Source organism: Ochotona curzoniae, unplaced genomic scaffold (genome assembly GCF_017591425.1).
Source record: "Ochotona curzoniae isolate NIBS_2020 unplaced genomic scaffold, NIBS_Ocur_1.0 scaffold_2587, whole genome shotgun sequence".
In the NCBI taxonomy this organism is placed as follows: domain Eukaryota; kingdom Metazoa; phylum Chordata; class Mammalia; order Lagomorpha; family Ochotonidae; genus Ochotona; species Ochotona curzoniae.
Genome location: NW_024467096.1, coordinates 1,381,568 through 1,398,724, shown reverse-complemented (window position 1 = coordinate 1,398,724; position 17,157 = coordinate 1,381,568). Strand labels below are relative to the sequence as shown.

The following is a 17,157-nucleotide window of genomic DNA, read 5'->3' as shown; positions in this document are numbered from 1 at the left end:
GGTGGTGCAAGCAGTGGGTTTACTTGCTGTAGTACAATGTCATACTTGCATGTCTTATTAAAAATTACAAAATTTTTCTAACATTTTCTGTCAGATAATAGTTGGCAGAGTGGCAAGTACATCACAAGATATGCAGACTTATGCATCTTGTACATTTTTGGCTGCAAGTATGAAAGAAGGAAAGCAGGAAATTCAGGGAAATCAACATTCTGGCGAGCTCGGAGCAATCGAGGCCTGTGTGATATGGCTCCTCGAAAATGAGTTCATCCAGATTACAGAAACTGGTGATGGAACAGAAGGTAAATGTGACTTCTAGTAGCAAATGACTCACTTTTCCATGTTTTCATCTTTACTGACACAGAGTGTGTAACATTGCTGCATAAAAGAAAATGGGTTTTTCAGGGAGTATAAAGGGAAAGTGATTTTTTAAGCAATGTATCATGTCATAATTCAGCCACTTCAGATGGCATCAAGTCTGCTTATAAATTTCTATGTGTTGGCCTAGATGTTTTCTGGTAAAATTTGTCAATCCAGGAGGGTTAGTTAAGGAGTACAGAGCACAGAGCGGTGCTTTGGTTTGTTTTATTTTTAAGTGCTATATTTCCCATCCCTTTGGATTGTTCCCAGTATTTTGCATTGTCCTGAGCCTTTTGGGTATAAACCAGTGTTTGTAATGATTTATAATTATTTATGCATATTTATTCATATTTATAATTATTGGCCTTTGGAAAACTGACAGTATTTAAAACTCTATTTCACCAGGAAAGGTGTATCATCCAACACATCTGGGTTCAGCTACTCTTTCTTCTTCACTTTCTCCAACTGATACCTTAGATATTTTTGCTGACCTCCAAAGAGCAATGAAAGGCTTTGTTTTAGAAAATGACCTTCATATTGTTTATCTGGTAAGTTTTATCTTTTTAAGTATTACATTTGAGAAAACAGAAAAAATAAACTATGCATCAGAGTTGCCTCAAGGATCGTATTGTCTATTATTGTTGACCAGGTTAGTTGGGAATGGAGAAGAGGCTAAGATTAAAATTGTTTTAAAATAATGAACTGAATGTTCTAGGGACCTTTAATCTGTTTTTACAATAATTTGAGGTAGCTGAAACAGTCTGTCTTACGGGAATAGCGAAGGGCAGTGGGATATCAGCAGAGTGGAGGTAAGATCACGTGTACAAACTCAGGCAAAGGCCGGTCATGAATGGTCGTGCCATTAAGCTACTTATGGTAGTTCTTTCAAACTTTGCTTTATTTGCTGGAATTCCAAGCCAAAGAGATAACCTTGGTCAGTCCCAATGTTCATAAAGTAAAAAGCAAAAAAGGTTTAGAAAAAGTATCAAAATTGCTACTTAAAAATATTAATGTTAAGATACTTGGAACTAACATTCTTATAATAAAGACCTGCTTTCCCAGGCCCCAAGCAGGAAGCTAGATGGGAAGCAGAGCATCTGGGACATGAACCAGTGCCCATATGAGATCCCAGCAAGAATTTAGCCACTGACTATCAAGCCAGGCCCTAACAATAATTTTTTTAAGTAATAAATTCATTTTAATTTTGATGCTTATTTGAGAGATGCATGCTTATGTGGACCAACAATTACAGTGGGAAGAGTTGAGGAATGGGGAAAGTATATGAGACAACTGCCTCCAAATATTTTTTTTTTCTGGTATTTGGGGGAAGTGGAGAGAGAAGGGGAAAGGGCCACTCCCAGCAGCTAAACCGCATCAGTAACTGGGAATAGGGAGTGGCCACCTGATGTCATCCCATGTTCCTCTATGTGGAACATATTCTGAGGCTACTGCTTAAGTGGTTTTGATAATTTTGAGATGCTGTTGATTTTGTTGCTCCAGGGTTGAGGAAATCCTTCTAAGGTCCATTGGCTGACATAGTCCACTTTAGAGTCTCCATTCGCCCAGAAAACTGGGAGAACTGTCCAATTTGTTCTGCCCTCGATGGTGGTAGACATCCTCTCTAGGCCTCAGTTAACTGGTTGTCATGTCCCCCATGAGCATTTGGGATGCTGTCTACTGCACAAGCTTCAGCAACTGTGGAGTTGCAGTTCTGACACAATGCAACTCCATGGTTAGAACACAGAACCCGTGATTTTCCCTGTGGTTGGAGTTCTGAGTTCACTGGTCCAGTTGCAGTGGGAAACATCACCAGAGGTGACCCCCCCAGACCCCAGGCAGTGTGGGGTCTGGGTCAGTCCATTACATCAGCCTATACACTGGTGCTTGTAGTCACCTGGTCAGTTCTGTCCCCAACCCTATCTCATATGCAAGCCAGTAGATGCTACAGCCTAGCCTAACCCTGACCACCACCACACACTCTGCCCTCACATACACCAATGGCAACTGCAGCCTAGTTCGAGTGACCCCAGTAACCACCACCACACCTGGCCCTAACCCCGGTTCCTCTGCATTCTGGTGTGTGCAGCAGAATGGTCCAGTTCATCCCAGTCGGCTCTTGACTAATCTTCATATACAGTCCACACTCATGATGGTGGAGGCCACTGCCTGTCCAGCCAGGCCCACTCCCAGCTTTGGTTCTCATGCTCACCAGTGGGAGCTGCAGCCTATCAAAGAGGTGCCCACAGTTATTCTACCAGGCCCATCCCCAATCTCTGATCTTGTACTTTCCAGGTGGTTCTGTGGTCTAGTCCCAGACCCAGGACTTGCCAGCTAATGTGGCAAAGCCCTACCAGCCTGCACTTATTCTGGCAAGTGCATGCACCAGTGGATATGGTCACTTAGCCCAGCCTGGTGCCAAACCCAATTCACGTACAGGCCAGTGAATGCTGTAGTCCTGCCCAACTGATCTGGCCCTGGTCTCAGCTCTTACACTCACCAGAAGGTGCAGGGGCCCAAAAAGGGAAACTCCTGCAGCTCCCTTTCTCGGCTCATCCTCCATCCAGTTTTTAAGTGTGTTAGTGGGAGCTGCTACCCAGTCTGGCATGGCTTGCCTCACCTTGGCATCCACCAGTTGGGGCTGTAGCCAGGCCTGGCCCGATCTGCCTCCAGTTGTAGCTCCTGTTGGCAGGTGCTTCAGCTTAGCCTGTTCAAGCCAGCCCCTAGTCCTGGCCCTAATGTGAACTGGTTGATGTTGTGGCCCATTGTGGCCTGTCCATCTCCCCATCCTGGTTCTCACATCTCAGTCGGTGCTATGAACTGTCCTGGCCTGGTCCACCCCTAGTCCTGACCCACACATATGCCGGCTGGTACTGTAGCCTGGCTTGATCTGAGCTGCTCCCAGCTTTGATTCTTGCACTCACCTGCAGGGACTGCATCCTGACAGAGGAATTCCTCAAGTTTTTCCACCAGGTCACTCCCCAGTGGCAGATCTTACACATACTAATGGGTCCTTGGCCCACCTCCTTTTTTTGCAGTAACAGTGGCCTTGCCTGTCTGGCCCACATATATTTCGGCTCTCACTGTTAAGTGCTACAACCAAGCCATGCCTGGTCCATCCTTAGACCCAGCTCTTGTATGGTTTAGCAGGTCTTCTAAGACTTAGCCTGTCCTGTCCTATACCTACCCTGGCTCTTGTGAGCACTGGTGAATGCTGGAGCCAAGTCTAGTCTGGCACACCCCATACTGAGTCTACATGCATGCTGAGGGATGCTTAAGCCATGTCAACCCAGATTGCCGCCCCCATTCCAGTTCTAGTGCCCGCTACTAGAAACCGCAGCCCAGAAGGGGTATCTCCTCAGCTCTTCCACCAAGCTTGCTCCCAGCCATAGATCTTGCGCTTTACAGTGTTTGCTCTGACCTAGCCCAACAAAACCCAAAACCCAGCTTGGCCTTTGCCATCTGATACTGCAGCCTTGCGTGGCCTGTTCTGCACCCAGTCCCAACTCTCACTTGTGTGTGCTATAGCCTAGCCCTGCCCAGTCAGCCCCCATCTCTGGCTTTCGTGCAATCCCGTAATGTGATAGCCTAGCCTAGCTCGGCATGGCTCACACCCCATCCTGGCTCCCACACATGCCAGTGTGTTATGGTTTGACCTAGCTCTGTCTGGTTTGACCTAGCTCTGTCTGGTTTGCTGCGCACAACAGGGGCAACCCACATAGCTACCAGCAAGTGAAGCATCCCTGCCCAGCCTGACCAATGCCCAGCCCTCCCACAGTGGGAGTTCCCTAAGTATTCCACCAGCACTCCACTGGCTCACTTTTAGACCCAGATTTCACATGTGCCAGAGAGTGTTAGGCCTTTACCTGGCACAGTCTGCTCCCACAAGTGTCAGTCTTTGCATGTGCTGGTGGATGTTGTGGCCCAGCCTGTCCCACTCCAAATTCTTGGGGTCCCTGTGGGTGCTACAGCCTGGACCACCTTGGCCTGTTCTCAACTCCAGCACCCGTGAGTGTTGTTGAATTCCCTGGTGCTACATAGCCTAGCCCTTAACCACCATAGTCCCTTGAGTAAACCAGATGATATGGCAGTTCCTCAGGCGTAAGCCCACGATTCCTCACAAAATCTGCTCCAAGACCCAGTTCTCTTGTGAGCTGGTTAGTGTCGTCAGTCCAACACAGTGCATCCCTTCCTCGACACTCACTGGCAGTTACTGTGTAGTCTGAATATACACTATTGTTCCATTTGTTTAGGTCCTTGATTGCTTATGCCAGTTTTTGAAGTGTTCAGAGCACAGTTTTGTGCTTGTGTTAAATTTATTTCCAAACTTTTATTTTTGAGACTTTTTGTGAATTGTAAATGAAGTGCTTTCTGAAAACAAGCTTAGGATTAACCATCAACCTGTAAAGAAAAACTTTATTGACACATCAGTTTTTAATACTGAAAAATATTCATCTTGTTGGCTGATACAAGATTATGCCATTGAAGTAGAGATAGTTTTGTTTCTTTCATTCTAATTATTAACTTGCCTAGCTGTTTTGGCCAGGAATCTGGGCTAGAAATGGCAAGATCCTTCATCTTTGTCTTGTTCCTGATCTTACAGGGAAGATATTCAATCATTTATCATCAAGTATTGCTAGCTGTAGGCTTTCTTAAGATTTTTAATCAGATAGTTTTCCTTTCCTTAGTTTGTTCAAAAATTTTTTTTAATCATGAAAGGGCATTAGGTTTTGATGATTTCTTTTTCTGCATCTGTTTACATTCCCATATGATCTCCATGGAAACTGTTTATTAGGTATTATAACAGTCTTGAGAATTTTGGTAAATGCTGCTTGGTCACAGTGCGCAGTTGTTTTAATACGCTGCTAGATTTGATGTGCTAGTGTTGAGAATCCTTACATTTCAACCAAATGATTTAGGATGGATTGCTTCCTTTTCAATTTTTTTTTGGAATATTATATGGGGAATTGCTGCTAATTTTTATTTGGTAGATTTCACATGTCAGGCCATCTGATCAGGTCAAAGTTTTCCTTGAAATGCATTTTTTAAAAATGATTTTATTTGTTCTTCACCTGTTCAAGTTTTGTTATTTCTTTAGTTTTTTTAGTTTGTATGTTTCCAGACATTTATCCATTTCTTTCAGATCATTCAATTTGGTATCATCCAGTCAATTCTGGAATGTACTCTTCCAATTCCTGATTTTAGTAATTTGAGTTTTCTGTTTTCATTTCTTGATCACTCTAAATGCAGTTTTTTTTCCTATTTTGTTATCTTTTTGTTCTTGCCTGTTTTGGTTTATTCTATTTTCTTTATAAATATTTACTCTATTCATAAACTCTTGTTTATTATTTTCTTATTTGCTTTGAGTTTACTTTGCCCTTGTATAAATGGAAGATTAGGGTATTGATTTGAGGGGTTTTATTTTGTTTTTAAATTCTTATTTGAGACAGAGAAAGAAAATGAAAGCACTTCAACTTATTGGTTCACTCTCCAAATGCCTACAGTAACTTGAGGCTGGACCAGGTCAGAACTGGAAGCTGAAAACTCAGTCCAGGTTTCGGTCTCACATGTGGAGCTGAGGCAGAAATCCAGTTATTTGAACAACCATCACTGCCTTCCAGGGTTAGCATCAGCAGGAAGCTGGAGCCAGAGTGGAGACCAGAATTCCAATATGAGACAGCCCCGGTGGTTTGTCTTCTTTATGGTGGATTACAGTGGCAGGAGCCTGTGTAGTAGGAAGATCCCGGGCGAGGCTGGAGGCAGAGAGAGACTGGGTGAGGCCAAGCTCAGGGTTTTTAACCGCAGGGTCTCTGAAGGACCCCGAGACCAGCACTGGCATCTGAAGGCTGGGCCCCCAGGGACCCATGGCCCTCGTGATAGATCACACCTCTTAGAGGTTGCATTCTTCTATTGTCACACAGCGGACCAAACTTCTTACACATAAAACTTTCAGTAGCATACCACATACAAACCCTGGCACACTGCATATGATGTTTTGGTTTTTGTTTTCTGCATCTAAAATGTACTTTTTGTTTAGTTAGCATTTTGACTGTTACGCATCTTGTTACCTATCTCTTTGCATTTATCCTACATGGAGTTTACTGAGCTTCTTGTTTACTTCAAGGAACGTTTTTCATCAAGTTGTGAAACTTAGCAGTAATTTCTGAGGGTATTTTGTTGTTTGCTTCTTCTGCTACTTTCATTTTTGCGTAATTGGTGCAGTTAACATTTTCTCACATTTCTCTGATGCTTTGTTCATTTTTGCTTCATTTTTCACTCCTCTCTTTGATTAGCATAATCTCTGTCATCATATCTTCGTGTTTGCTGATTCTTTCGTATTCTTGTTTAGATAAACACGTGAGGAATCTGTAGACACAAAGTCTGTGTTTGGAAACACATGCATGGGCATAAACTGTGTTTTTGCACCAGAATGAGCATCCTTTCAGCTGTTTTAATGAAATTTTTAAAGTGCCCTTATATTTTTTGAACTCTTCAGTGAATTATTCATTTCAATTATTGTGCTTTTTTTAAATTACAAAAAAAATTTTTCCATAAGCGTAACAGAACATTTATATTTGAACAAATTGACAAATAGGTGTATTTCAAAAAGAAAAATTAAATCTATGGCATGAAATTTTCATTCAAATTTCAGGAGCGAAAATAATGTAAGTCTTGGACTATTACCTAAGGAAGATAAAAGGGAACAGAAAAGTTGGAAGGGAAAAAATATAGGCAACTCAGTATCCAAATGGAAAAAGTAGAATCACTTCTGCTCAGCTTTGAGCTTACAAATATACTTTAAAAAAAAAAGAAAAGAGAGAGAAAATTACATGTTGAAATGTATATGGTTGTAGTCCCAGTGGTGTCTGTGCTTGATGGCTTTAGGCCACAATAGTTTGGGTTCCATTACAGGTGTCTTCACTGCTATTACTTCTATGTGGGGGAAAAGGCAAAACCTGTTTGCTGTACGTGTTTATGGGGAAAACACTTCTCAAAGACTAGAATGATACAAATGAGCCACAGAAGCTGGTCAGCCTGGCTATGGAGTGGTGGCAATAATCTCAACATTCCAGATGACTCAGCTGACCCTGAGCTCCCTAGGAAGCTGAGCACACATAGGAAGAAGGAATTATCATTTGAAGATAGAACCAGCTTGCCTGGACCTTAGAAACAGAGCAGCAGCTGGCCTATTGTGCTTTTCAACTATAGCATTGTCATTTAACTCTTTTTTTTCTTCTATCATCTGTGCTTTTTAAGACTTCTTCATGCTTTCCTTTTTCAGACGAGTTTTTTCGTTGTCAGTTTTGTAATATCTGCTTTAAGGTCTTAAAAAATATTTATTTGGAAAGCAGAGTGAGAGATGGAGAGATGGAGGAATGAGGAGGGAGAGGGGAAAGATCTTTCATTCCAAGGTTCACTTCCCAATGGCTGCAGGGGTGAGTTGAGCCATGTTGAAGCCTGGACCTCTATCATGATCTCCCACATGGATTGGCAGGGCCCTAGGCACTGGGAGCATCTTTTACTGTTTCCTGAGGAACATTTGCAGGGAGCTGGATCTGAAGTTGAGCACCTGGGACTCAAATATGGGCAATAAGGGATGTAAGATGTTGCAGATTGCAGCTTAACTCTGTGCACCACATCACCGGCCCCTCATAGCTGTCTCTTTTTTCTCCCTCCCTCTCTGCATATGTGTTTAATTCTTTCTAATTACAGAGGAGGGGTTGGGTGGGGGAGAGCAGTAGGGATGGGGTAGGTATCTTCCCATGTTTCCCAGGCATGTTAGCAGTGAGGTAGATTGGCAATGTAACAGTTAACTCACAAACCAGTGGCAGCTGTGTTTCAGGCTTGTCTTTATCTGCTGTGCCGTGAAGCTGGCCTCACGTAATTGTCGCCTTTGCCTGCCTTTTTCTGCCTGTGCTTGGGACACACTTTCCTGTTTTTTGCATGTCTCAATTTTTGCTTTTTTTTTGTTTGTTTAGTCCCATACATTTTAGATAATGTAAGAACTTGAGTTGTGAACCTTCCCTCCTCCAATTTCTTCTTTATTATTTCCTGAAAATTACAGAATTCTTGGGAGAGACCTGCATTATGGCATAGTATGCTAAGCTTCTACCTGTGGTGTTGGCATTCCTTATGGATGCCAGTTTGCATCCCAGCTGCTCTGCTTTCTGTCCAGCTCCCTGGTTTATGGTCTGAGAAAGCAGCAGATGATGGCTCAAGTCCGTGGGCCTCTGTACCCTCATGGGAGACCTGGAGGTGTCCTGGCTCCTGACTTCAGAGGGACCCAGCTCTGGCCATTGCAACCATTTGGGAAGTGAACTATTGACTGGAAGGCCTGTCTCTCTCTAGCTCTTCTCTCTGCAATTCTGCTTTTCAAATAAAAATAATTGCAGAATTCTTTGTATAAAAATTGAAGTTTTCCCATCAGTGGTCTGTGATTCAAGATTTGGGTGCTATAATAACCACTTTGTATGCTTAATTGTCTTTTCCTTTTGTTCTTGCAGTGAATTATGTGTGAATAAGTCATGTTCATATCTAAATGAGGTTTAATCTCATTAGAAATTTTTCCTAAATGCTGAGGAGTTTGTCTTCAATGTGAGCTTGATGTTTATAATTCTGTTTCTTCTGTTGTGCAGCAATTTTGTTTAATGATGGATGAATCTTACCTTTAGGTAACACCCATGTTTGAGGATTGGACTACTATTGATTGGTATCGATTTTTCTGTTTATGGGAGAAATTGCCAACTTCTATGAAAAGGGTGGCAGAGCTAGTAGGAGTTGAAGAAGCATTCTTGGCTCGCTGTGTGAAAGGAAAAGTAATAGCCAGAACAGAGAGACAGCACCGACAAATGGCCATCCATAAAAGGTGAGCATCCAGTGGCCCCAAAGTCTTGGGACTCTGTACCTGCGGGAGACCTGGAGGAAGCTCCTGGCTCCGGGCTTCGGGTTGGCTCAGCTCTGGTCGTTGTGGCCCTTCAGTGGCTGAAAAAGTGGATAGAAGATCTTTCTGTCTGTCTCTCCTCCTCTCTGCACATCTGCCTCTCCAATAAAAATAGAATAAAATTTTTTTTTGAAAGGTAAGCATCCAGAGCCTGGGCTTTCCCATGTTTAACACAGTGTTTGGCATACAGCAGGTGTCTAGTTTCCTGTAGTCACTTTTGTTGCTGACTATAGTGAATTTTTCAGCTTTCTATCTTTACTGAATGTTATGGATGTTCCAGTTTCTTTCTGCATCTTGTAGTTTAGCAGTCATTGCTAAATATTGCATATTAAAACCTTTCAAAATAGAACATTAGTCTTAAAGAAGATGTGATTGGAAAAGCTGCCCACTTGCTGTGGCTTCACTTGTAGTCATGCATCCATTCTCAGGTATGATTAACTAGCAGTAGGATAGAACAAAGTAAAAGTTGCATGTGGAGAAGTTGTATGCTTCAGAGAATTTGTTTCTTTGAAAAATATGAAAGATATTAGTCTTAAGCATTCATGTATAGTTTACAGTATGGTCAACTATAAATATAAGAATTTATATGTATGGGTTGTTACTGTTTCCTTTCAAATCAAACTCATAGTCAAATTCTGTCATTTCATTGAAATGACGTTAACTACATCAAGCCTCTAAGTTGTGTGCTGTTGTATTTCTTGAACTCAGTGATATTTCTTTAAAGTTGTTTGCAGAATGAAAATACAGGAGATCTTTTTATTTATTTACTTTGTCGTGTTGACATGATTTATTTGCTTTAGCATTAAAAGTGGTTTTCCACACGTTGATCTCAGTCTTTGTTCACTAATGCTATAATGTATTAGCATTTTGCCTCAGTGTATACACCCTCTATTGCCTTTTTGGCTCTTAGTTTTGCAGCACACATGATACTTTAATAGTAGACACAGCAACCTTTTACCATGCTTTTGTTGATTGGTGTTTAGGTTTTTCACCAGTCTTGTGCTATTGGATTTAATCAGTGAAGTTCCCTTAAAGGAAATTAACCAGAAATATGGATGCAATCGTGGGCAGATTCAGTCTTTGCAGCAGTCAGCTGCTGTGTATGCAGGTCAGTGAACGGTTTCCCTTTTATTTAACTCTGTGACTTGAGGTCAAGTTAAGATTGTATCCTAAATCCATTTTATAAAATCCTCTCTAAGTGTGATTATCAGTCCTTATCATTATCAAAAGGTATAAAAGTATTGCTCTTCTGTACTCATGCCGTGATGTAGAGGACTTGGCAACACAAACCATTTTTCTGGATCTTTTCCTTTTGCGGTCATTAAAGTTGAGTGTTTATTGTCCCTCTCCTTGATTTTCTCGTATTCTTTAGGGTTTTATTTTTTTCTTGTTTTTTTTTGTTGTTGTTGTTGTTTTTGCTTTTAAAAAAGAAGCAAGAGAGACAAGTTTCTTAGTGATCTCCCTTTGGCATGAAGGTTGTGGTTATTTAGGCAAAAGTTGGCAGGTGAGAAGGAATTCTGTTCTTTACCAAGCTTAGAATGTGGAGTTCACGTATTAAGGAAACGAGAGCTTCCCCAGAAAAAGACATTAAACACAACAGCCAGACAGAAATCTGGACCTATTTTACCAAGCAGTGCTCACACAAAGCTTGTTGGCAGGAAACACTCAGCGCATTGAGGATGTGTGTATTTACATGTGTAAGATGTGCATTCCAGTGGACACTGAGAAAATGTGGAGGAGGGCAGTGAGAAGGGAGGGACTTCTTGTTCAGTTAACTGGCATCTCTAACATTGCCTTTAGGGTTAGTGTTCTCATAGGGAAGTGACTTTCTTAATGACTGGGCACTTTGCTGCTCTGGCCTCTTTATTTCAAGAGGACATAGATGTTGAGCTGAGTAACCTTTATATGAAGTAAGTAATAATGGAAACTTCAGTTTTTGGAGTCCTCCCAGCACTTGAACATTTTGATTACTTTCTTTTCACCCAGGAGAATATGTCCTTTATCTGTTTGCAGATAAGGACGAGAGAAGCATGAAAGAGGATGAAGTAGGACGAGGGCTTCTTTGTGTGCTTTGAATTTCCAACAAGTGGTGTTTCATTGTTAGGCTGCTCTCATATGCAGTGCACCTTGAACCTTGTGAAGCCTTCTGATTCTTCCATTAACAAAGCCAAACCAGGAAAGTAAGAGATGTAGGCATGATCTGTAAGGACTTTTTTTTTTCCTTTCTTCTTCCTCTTTCTTTTTTTTTTTTTTCTTGTTTATTTTTTATTAATTACATTGCATTACGTGACACAGTTTTATAGGTACTGGGATTCCCCCTACCCTTTCTGAAACCCTCCCCCCATGGAGGATTCCTCCACCTTGCTGCACTGCCACAATTCAAGTTAAATTGAGATTCTTTCATTGCAAGCATATGATCTGTAAGGACTTTTTAATTGAACATGTGTTCATTGACTGTTCTAGGGATGATTACAGTATTTTCCAACCGCCTGGGTTGGTACAACATGGAGCTTCTACTGTCCCAGTTTCAGAAGCGTCTTACTTTTGGCATCCAGAGGGAGCTGTGTGACCTGGTCCGGGTATCCTTACTTAATGCTCAGAGAGCCAGATTTCTCTATGCTTCTGGCTTTCTCACGGTGGCAGATCTTGCTAGAGCCACTGTTACCGAGGTGGAGGTGGTTCTGAAAAATGCTGCACCTTTTAAAAGGTAAGAAAATCCCTCTATACCTCTGTCCCTGTTTTTGTTTTTAAATAAAAATCTGTTTCATTTGAAAGGCACATAGAGCTATCTTGTGTACGGGTTCATTCCTCAGATGTCTGCAACAACAGCTAAGGCTGGGGCAGGTTGAAGCCGGTAATCAGAAACACAGCTGTGGGGGTTATGGACTCGGGTGCTTGTGCCTCAGCTGGAAGGCCAGAATCTATTTTGATCAAAGTTAGTAATACCAAGACTTACCCTGAGTTCTACTCTGATTCCTGTCAGTCTGTGTGCTCCAGCTGTTTTTATTGAAACTAATCTGTCTCAATGGTTCTGACTTGGACCTGAGGTAGAAAGCAAGAATCCATCCACTGCTGTTTCTTCTAGGTCCCACCCCCCCGGTAACTGCTGGCTTTGGTTTCTCTCTAGTCCCTTCCTAAATGTCCAGAGTTTATATTGTGTTTAGGACGTGTTTTCAGTGAGAGTTTATTGACTTTCACCTTTTTTAAGGCTTCTGCTTAAAAAAATCTTCCTTGTTAAAACCTTCTCATATGACATCACTTACAAGTTATGCAAGTACCCAGTTCTTTTTTATGCTGCATTTTTATATGCAACTCTTAGTAGCAGTGGCACAGAATGTATCTTAAACATTGGTTTAGTTTCTAAATCCTCCAAGAAGCAGATAAATACCTTGGAAGAGATACTTTGTCTTTGTTCAATATTATTTCCCAGTTCCTAGAAGAGCTTAGTGTGCTTGCTTAGCACATACACATTTTGTTTTTTAAGATTTATTTATTTATGTGAAAGTCAGGGTTAAGAGGGAGAGTGAGAGAGCTCTTCCATATGCTGTTTTACTCCCCAAATGACCATAAAGTCTATAATGGCCAGAGCTGGGCTGATACAAAGTCAGGCACTAGGAACTCCTTCTCTGTCTCCCATGAGGGTGGGGCACAAGCACGTGGGCTGTCTGCTGCTGCTGTCACGGGTGCATTAGCAGGGAGCTGGGTGGGAAGTAGAACAGCTGGCATTTTAACTGGCTAGGATACTGGTGCCACATTCACATTCACCTGCTAAGCCGTGGTGGCAGCCCTAGCGCATATTGTTGTATGAATAAATGAAATCAGTACATTAACTACTTTATTTTCCTGTCTTCTTGTATAGCACCCGAAAGGCAGTGGATGAGGAAGAGGAGGCAGTCGAAGAACGGCGGAGTTTGCGAACTATCTGGGTGTCTGGAAGAAAGGGATTAACTGAAAGGGAAGCAGCAGCCCTTATAGTGGAAGAAGCTAAAGTGATTCTTCAGCAAGACCTAGTTGAAATGGGAGTGCAATGGGAGCCATATTCTCCGTTAAGTTCTGATATTCATTTGATGAACAGTAGTAAGTCAGATGGAAAAGAACATACATCCCATGCTAAGAGTTTTTGTAAAAAATTAACATCAAGAAACGGAAGTAGTACAAGCTTGAGTGATTCACCAACTAGAGTGCACAATTTGCATAGAAGTAGAGATCATGCAAATTCCTTTCATGGTAAGTTGCAGGATGGGAATCAGGAACGTGAGAGGCAATCCGTCTTCAGAGCAAGAAAGCGGGCTCTTTTGGATAGAGACAGGGGGAAGTCAGGAAACCCTTTGAGTGGGGAACAAATAGGCACTAAGGAAGTTGTTCAGACTTCTTCACCTGAGAAAATTGAGAAGACATCTGTGTATTCAGGAAGTTCAGGCAAGAGCACAGCTTTTCGAATCTTGAAACATAGAAAGCAGCTAAAACGCTCCAGCAACAGCAGGCCTGTGGAAGACTCTGGGATGCGCACTAGTGGTGTGCGAGGACAAACAACGTCCAGTCCTATTTGCGAAGATTCATTTACCATCAATGAGCAGAATGTGGAATTTAGAAGTCCAGGATTATTTCCTGAAAATCTGTCTTTGGATGCTAAGGAAAAATGTAAAAGAAAATCTTTTCCATTACAAACAGAGCAGAGTTGCTCAAGGAACAGAACAATAATTAGTGGCACTGCTGGGGCATGTGTTGTCACAGGATCCCAAAGGAAAAATGTGACTTATCAAGAAGCCACTAATGTGGGAATGGAACCTGCAAGGGGATTAGCTGCTGTTGAGACAGAGAAAGGAAATGGAGTGCTGATGCAGGGTAATCCAGAAAGCCAAAATGGTTATGTGAAGCACTATGACACCCTTCCAACTAAGCAGTGCATGGAAAAGCATGCTGATAAGCAGACAAACACTGATACCAAACATGGAGATGCACGAGAGAGACAAATGCCCTGCGAGGCCGTCAATCATTCGACAAATAGAGACTCCAATGTTGCTGCTGCCACGTGTCTGAATATGGAGGTTAATCCTGCTGAGAAGACACCAGGTCATTTTCTTGCCTCGGGAGATAAAGGAAGCAGAATTGAGAGACCCAGAATACTTCTGCCAGTTGGAACATTTGGTAAGGTAGACCAACTGGAGAATTTTCCGAATTCCCCCGGAGTGCAAGAAAAAGCTGATGTTTATACAACTAACCAAATTAAAAATGATCATGCTCCCAGCTTGGGTTTAGTTCCCTGTGATTTTGAAGACAGTCTCTACCTTGATACTCAGTCAGAGAAAATGATACAACAGGTGACAACAGAAAATGCCATGTTGGCAGCTCAAGGCAACAGTGTGGCCAGACAGAGTTCAGTGACCTCCTTGCAGAATAAACCGGACACTGCCTTTTCTGGAAAGCGGTGTTCTCCAGGAGCAACTCAGACAGATCAGATGGACCTCAAGACCATCGAGGTTATGAAGCAAAGCACTGGTGCACATGGTGTTAACAACCAGACTCCAGAAAACCACATTTGTCATTCTCCAGTACTACTGGAAGAACACAAACCTTGTTTTAAAGGGAATGAACTCTCTGTTACTGACTCCCAATTAACTAGTTTTCTTCAAGGTTATCAAACGCAAGGAACTGTAAAGTCAGTTACAGCCCTGTGTCCTCAGAAGAGCTCTCCCATTGGTGGAGAAGGAGAGAGCCTGCCAACTCCTGAAACAAGTCTAAATATGAGTGATTGTTTACTGTTTGATAGTTTCAGTGATGACGGCCTTACAAAAGAACAGCCACCGGAGGTTCCAATGAAAGAATCCGATCTCTCTGATCGAACGTCAGAAAACTGCAGAGGTTGTGTGAGTCCACATCAAAAGGACCTCATTGAAAAAATGAACAAGAGCGAGAATCAAGGTAATCAGCAGTGGGCGGCCTGTTTCAGCGATGAATCTGTTCTATTTTCAGAAGTGGATTCTAGCCAGATGGTTGAGGCTTTGGACAATGTAGATGGATTTTTTGTCTCAGAAAAAGAGAGTGCTGCAGTATCTCTTAGAACAGTGGAGCTAGATGATGCAGGTAAGGATCACTGCCAAAGGGAAGTAACTGAAGAACAAAATGAACAAAATCCCAAGTCCAGGTTGTTTGGGGTCAGGCAAAATGACTCGTTGTTATGGTCAGGAGCATCATTTGATTTAAGCCCAGGACTGCAGAGGATTTTAGATAAGGTGCCCAGTCCTTTAGAAAAAGGAACTGTGAAAGTAATGACTGTGAATGTGTCTAGTTTAGAAGGAACAACAAAGCTAAATGAGAAACAAGAACTGATTTCACATCTGAGGACAAGTCAAGTACAGGGAATTTCCATTTTTCCTAATAACGAAGTTGTAAATACCAAGGATGAGGCACTGGAGTACAATGCCAGGCGCGGTGACACCTCGTCCCTCTTGCCTGCTAAAGAAAGCTGTGCAGTTGATGATAATGGTCTTGTTCCTCCTACTCCCATCCCAACATCTGCTTCCAAGCTTCCATTGTCAGGGATTCTTGGAACATCTGTAAAACTTGAGAAAACGCGGAGTGTTGTAGCACCAGGTGAAAATTACTCATTTGACTCACCTTCAAATATAAACCATAAGTTAAGTCCTAAATGTAGAAACGGCTCCAAAGGCGACAGTCCTGTGAGAGAAACAAGCTTTTCATTGCAGCTGTCGCAGGATGAACTACAGTCAACCCAAGACTCCTGCAGTTCAGAAAGCTTGGCTATAATTGATGTGGCAAGTGATCGAACTCTCTTTCAAACATTCATTAATGAATGGCAGTGCAAAAAGCGATTCTCCATCTCTGTGGCTTGTGAAAAGATGAGACCTTCTAGATCTGTTGCCATTGGTGGTAGGTTTAAACAAGGTAAGAATTTAGAGTTAAACAAAGTTTTTAGTGTTTCTCAGGGATCAGCTGGTTAGTGGACTGAGATGAGATTTGGGTTTTTCAGAATTGGATATTAAATGTCCAAAATTTAACGAGTATCTCCTCTAATAAGTACCTCCTATGTGGATTTACATGCAACAGTAGATTGCTAACATTTGTTTTCAAGTGTAAAAGTTGCATGTAATATAGATGGTGTTAATCAAAATATTAGGTTAAAAAATATACTCTGAATATGATCAGCCATTTCTTAATGATATTTTAACCTGACATAATGGTGTTTTATTAATCATCAAAGCTCATGAATTATTTTACATTATCTTTGATAACAACAAAAATAGCAAATAGATACTGTTTTTTGCAATGTGCATTAACTACATTTTGACTCAGTTCAAGACTCAATTCAAGTAGAACATCGATTTATAAAGATAGCTATGAATTATATTTTAAGTGTTGATTGCAAAGCCTTGCAGAGCTATTCTAGATTTTGAGAGGATTGAACCTTATGGTCTCTTTTCAAAAGTCTACATTCTAGAAAATAGAGAATGACTGTAGTCTACTTGACAACCTGGTGTGGTAATGAGAGATTCAATTACATTTTTTAAGTCTCCATGAATAGATTGTTAAAGTGTTTTGAGTGTCTGGATTTCAATTCATGAGACAGATGTGTTCATGACAAGTTTTATGTGAGCTTTTCATGTTGAATAACATTTCTGTATCAGGCTCTGTGTAGACTCAAGCAGGATGTTCTCAGATTTAAGAAATATGTATTGAATTCCTATGTGATGGTTATTTTCTGGGTATTGGAGATAAAAATAAGACAGTTTTGTTGCTTGTTGACATTTTTATTTGAGAAGGAGTAAGAGTATAATGTGTTTGTGTAAGTGTATGAGAGAGAGAACTTGAGACCATTTTCTGTCTGCCTGTTCATTCCCCAG

General features: G+C 41.6%; 1 protein-coding gene across 3 annotated transcripts in view; it reads left to right on the top strand.

Moving 5' to 3' along the window:
* The window catches only part of POLQ (DNA polymerase theta), a 97,464-nt gene that overhangs the window by 30,704 nt on the left and 49,603 nt on the right, over positions 1-17,157 (top strand). For all 3 annotated transcript variants that reach the window (XM_041002883.1, XM_041002882.1, XM_041002881.1), the window contains 6 exons: positions 95-299; positions 763-905; positions 9,027-9,220; positions 10,279-10,403; positions 11,759-12,002; positions 13,155-16,201. In XM_041002883.1, coding sequence (XP_040858817.1) covers positions 95-299; positions 763-905; positions 9,027-9,220; positions 10,279-10,403; positions 11,759-12,002; positions 13,155-16,201 — 3,958 coding nt within the window. The remainder of the gene's footprint in view (positions 1-94; positions 300-762; positions 906-9,026; positions 9,221-10,278; positions 10,404-11,758; positions 12,003-13,154; positions 16,202-17,157) is intronic.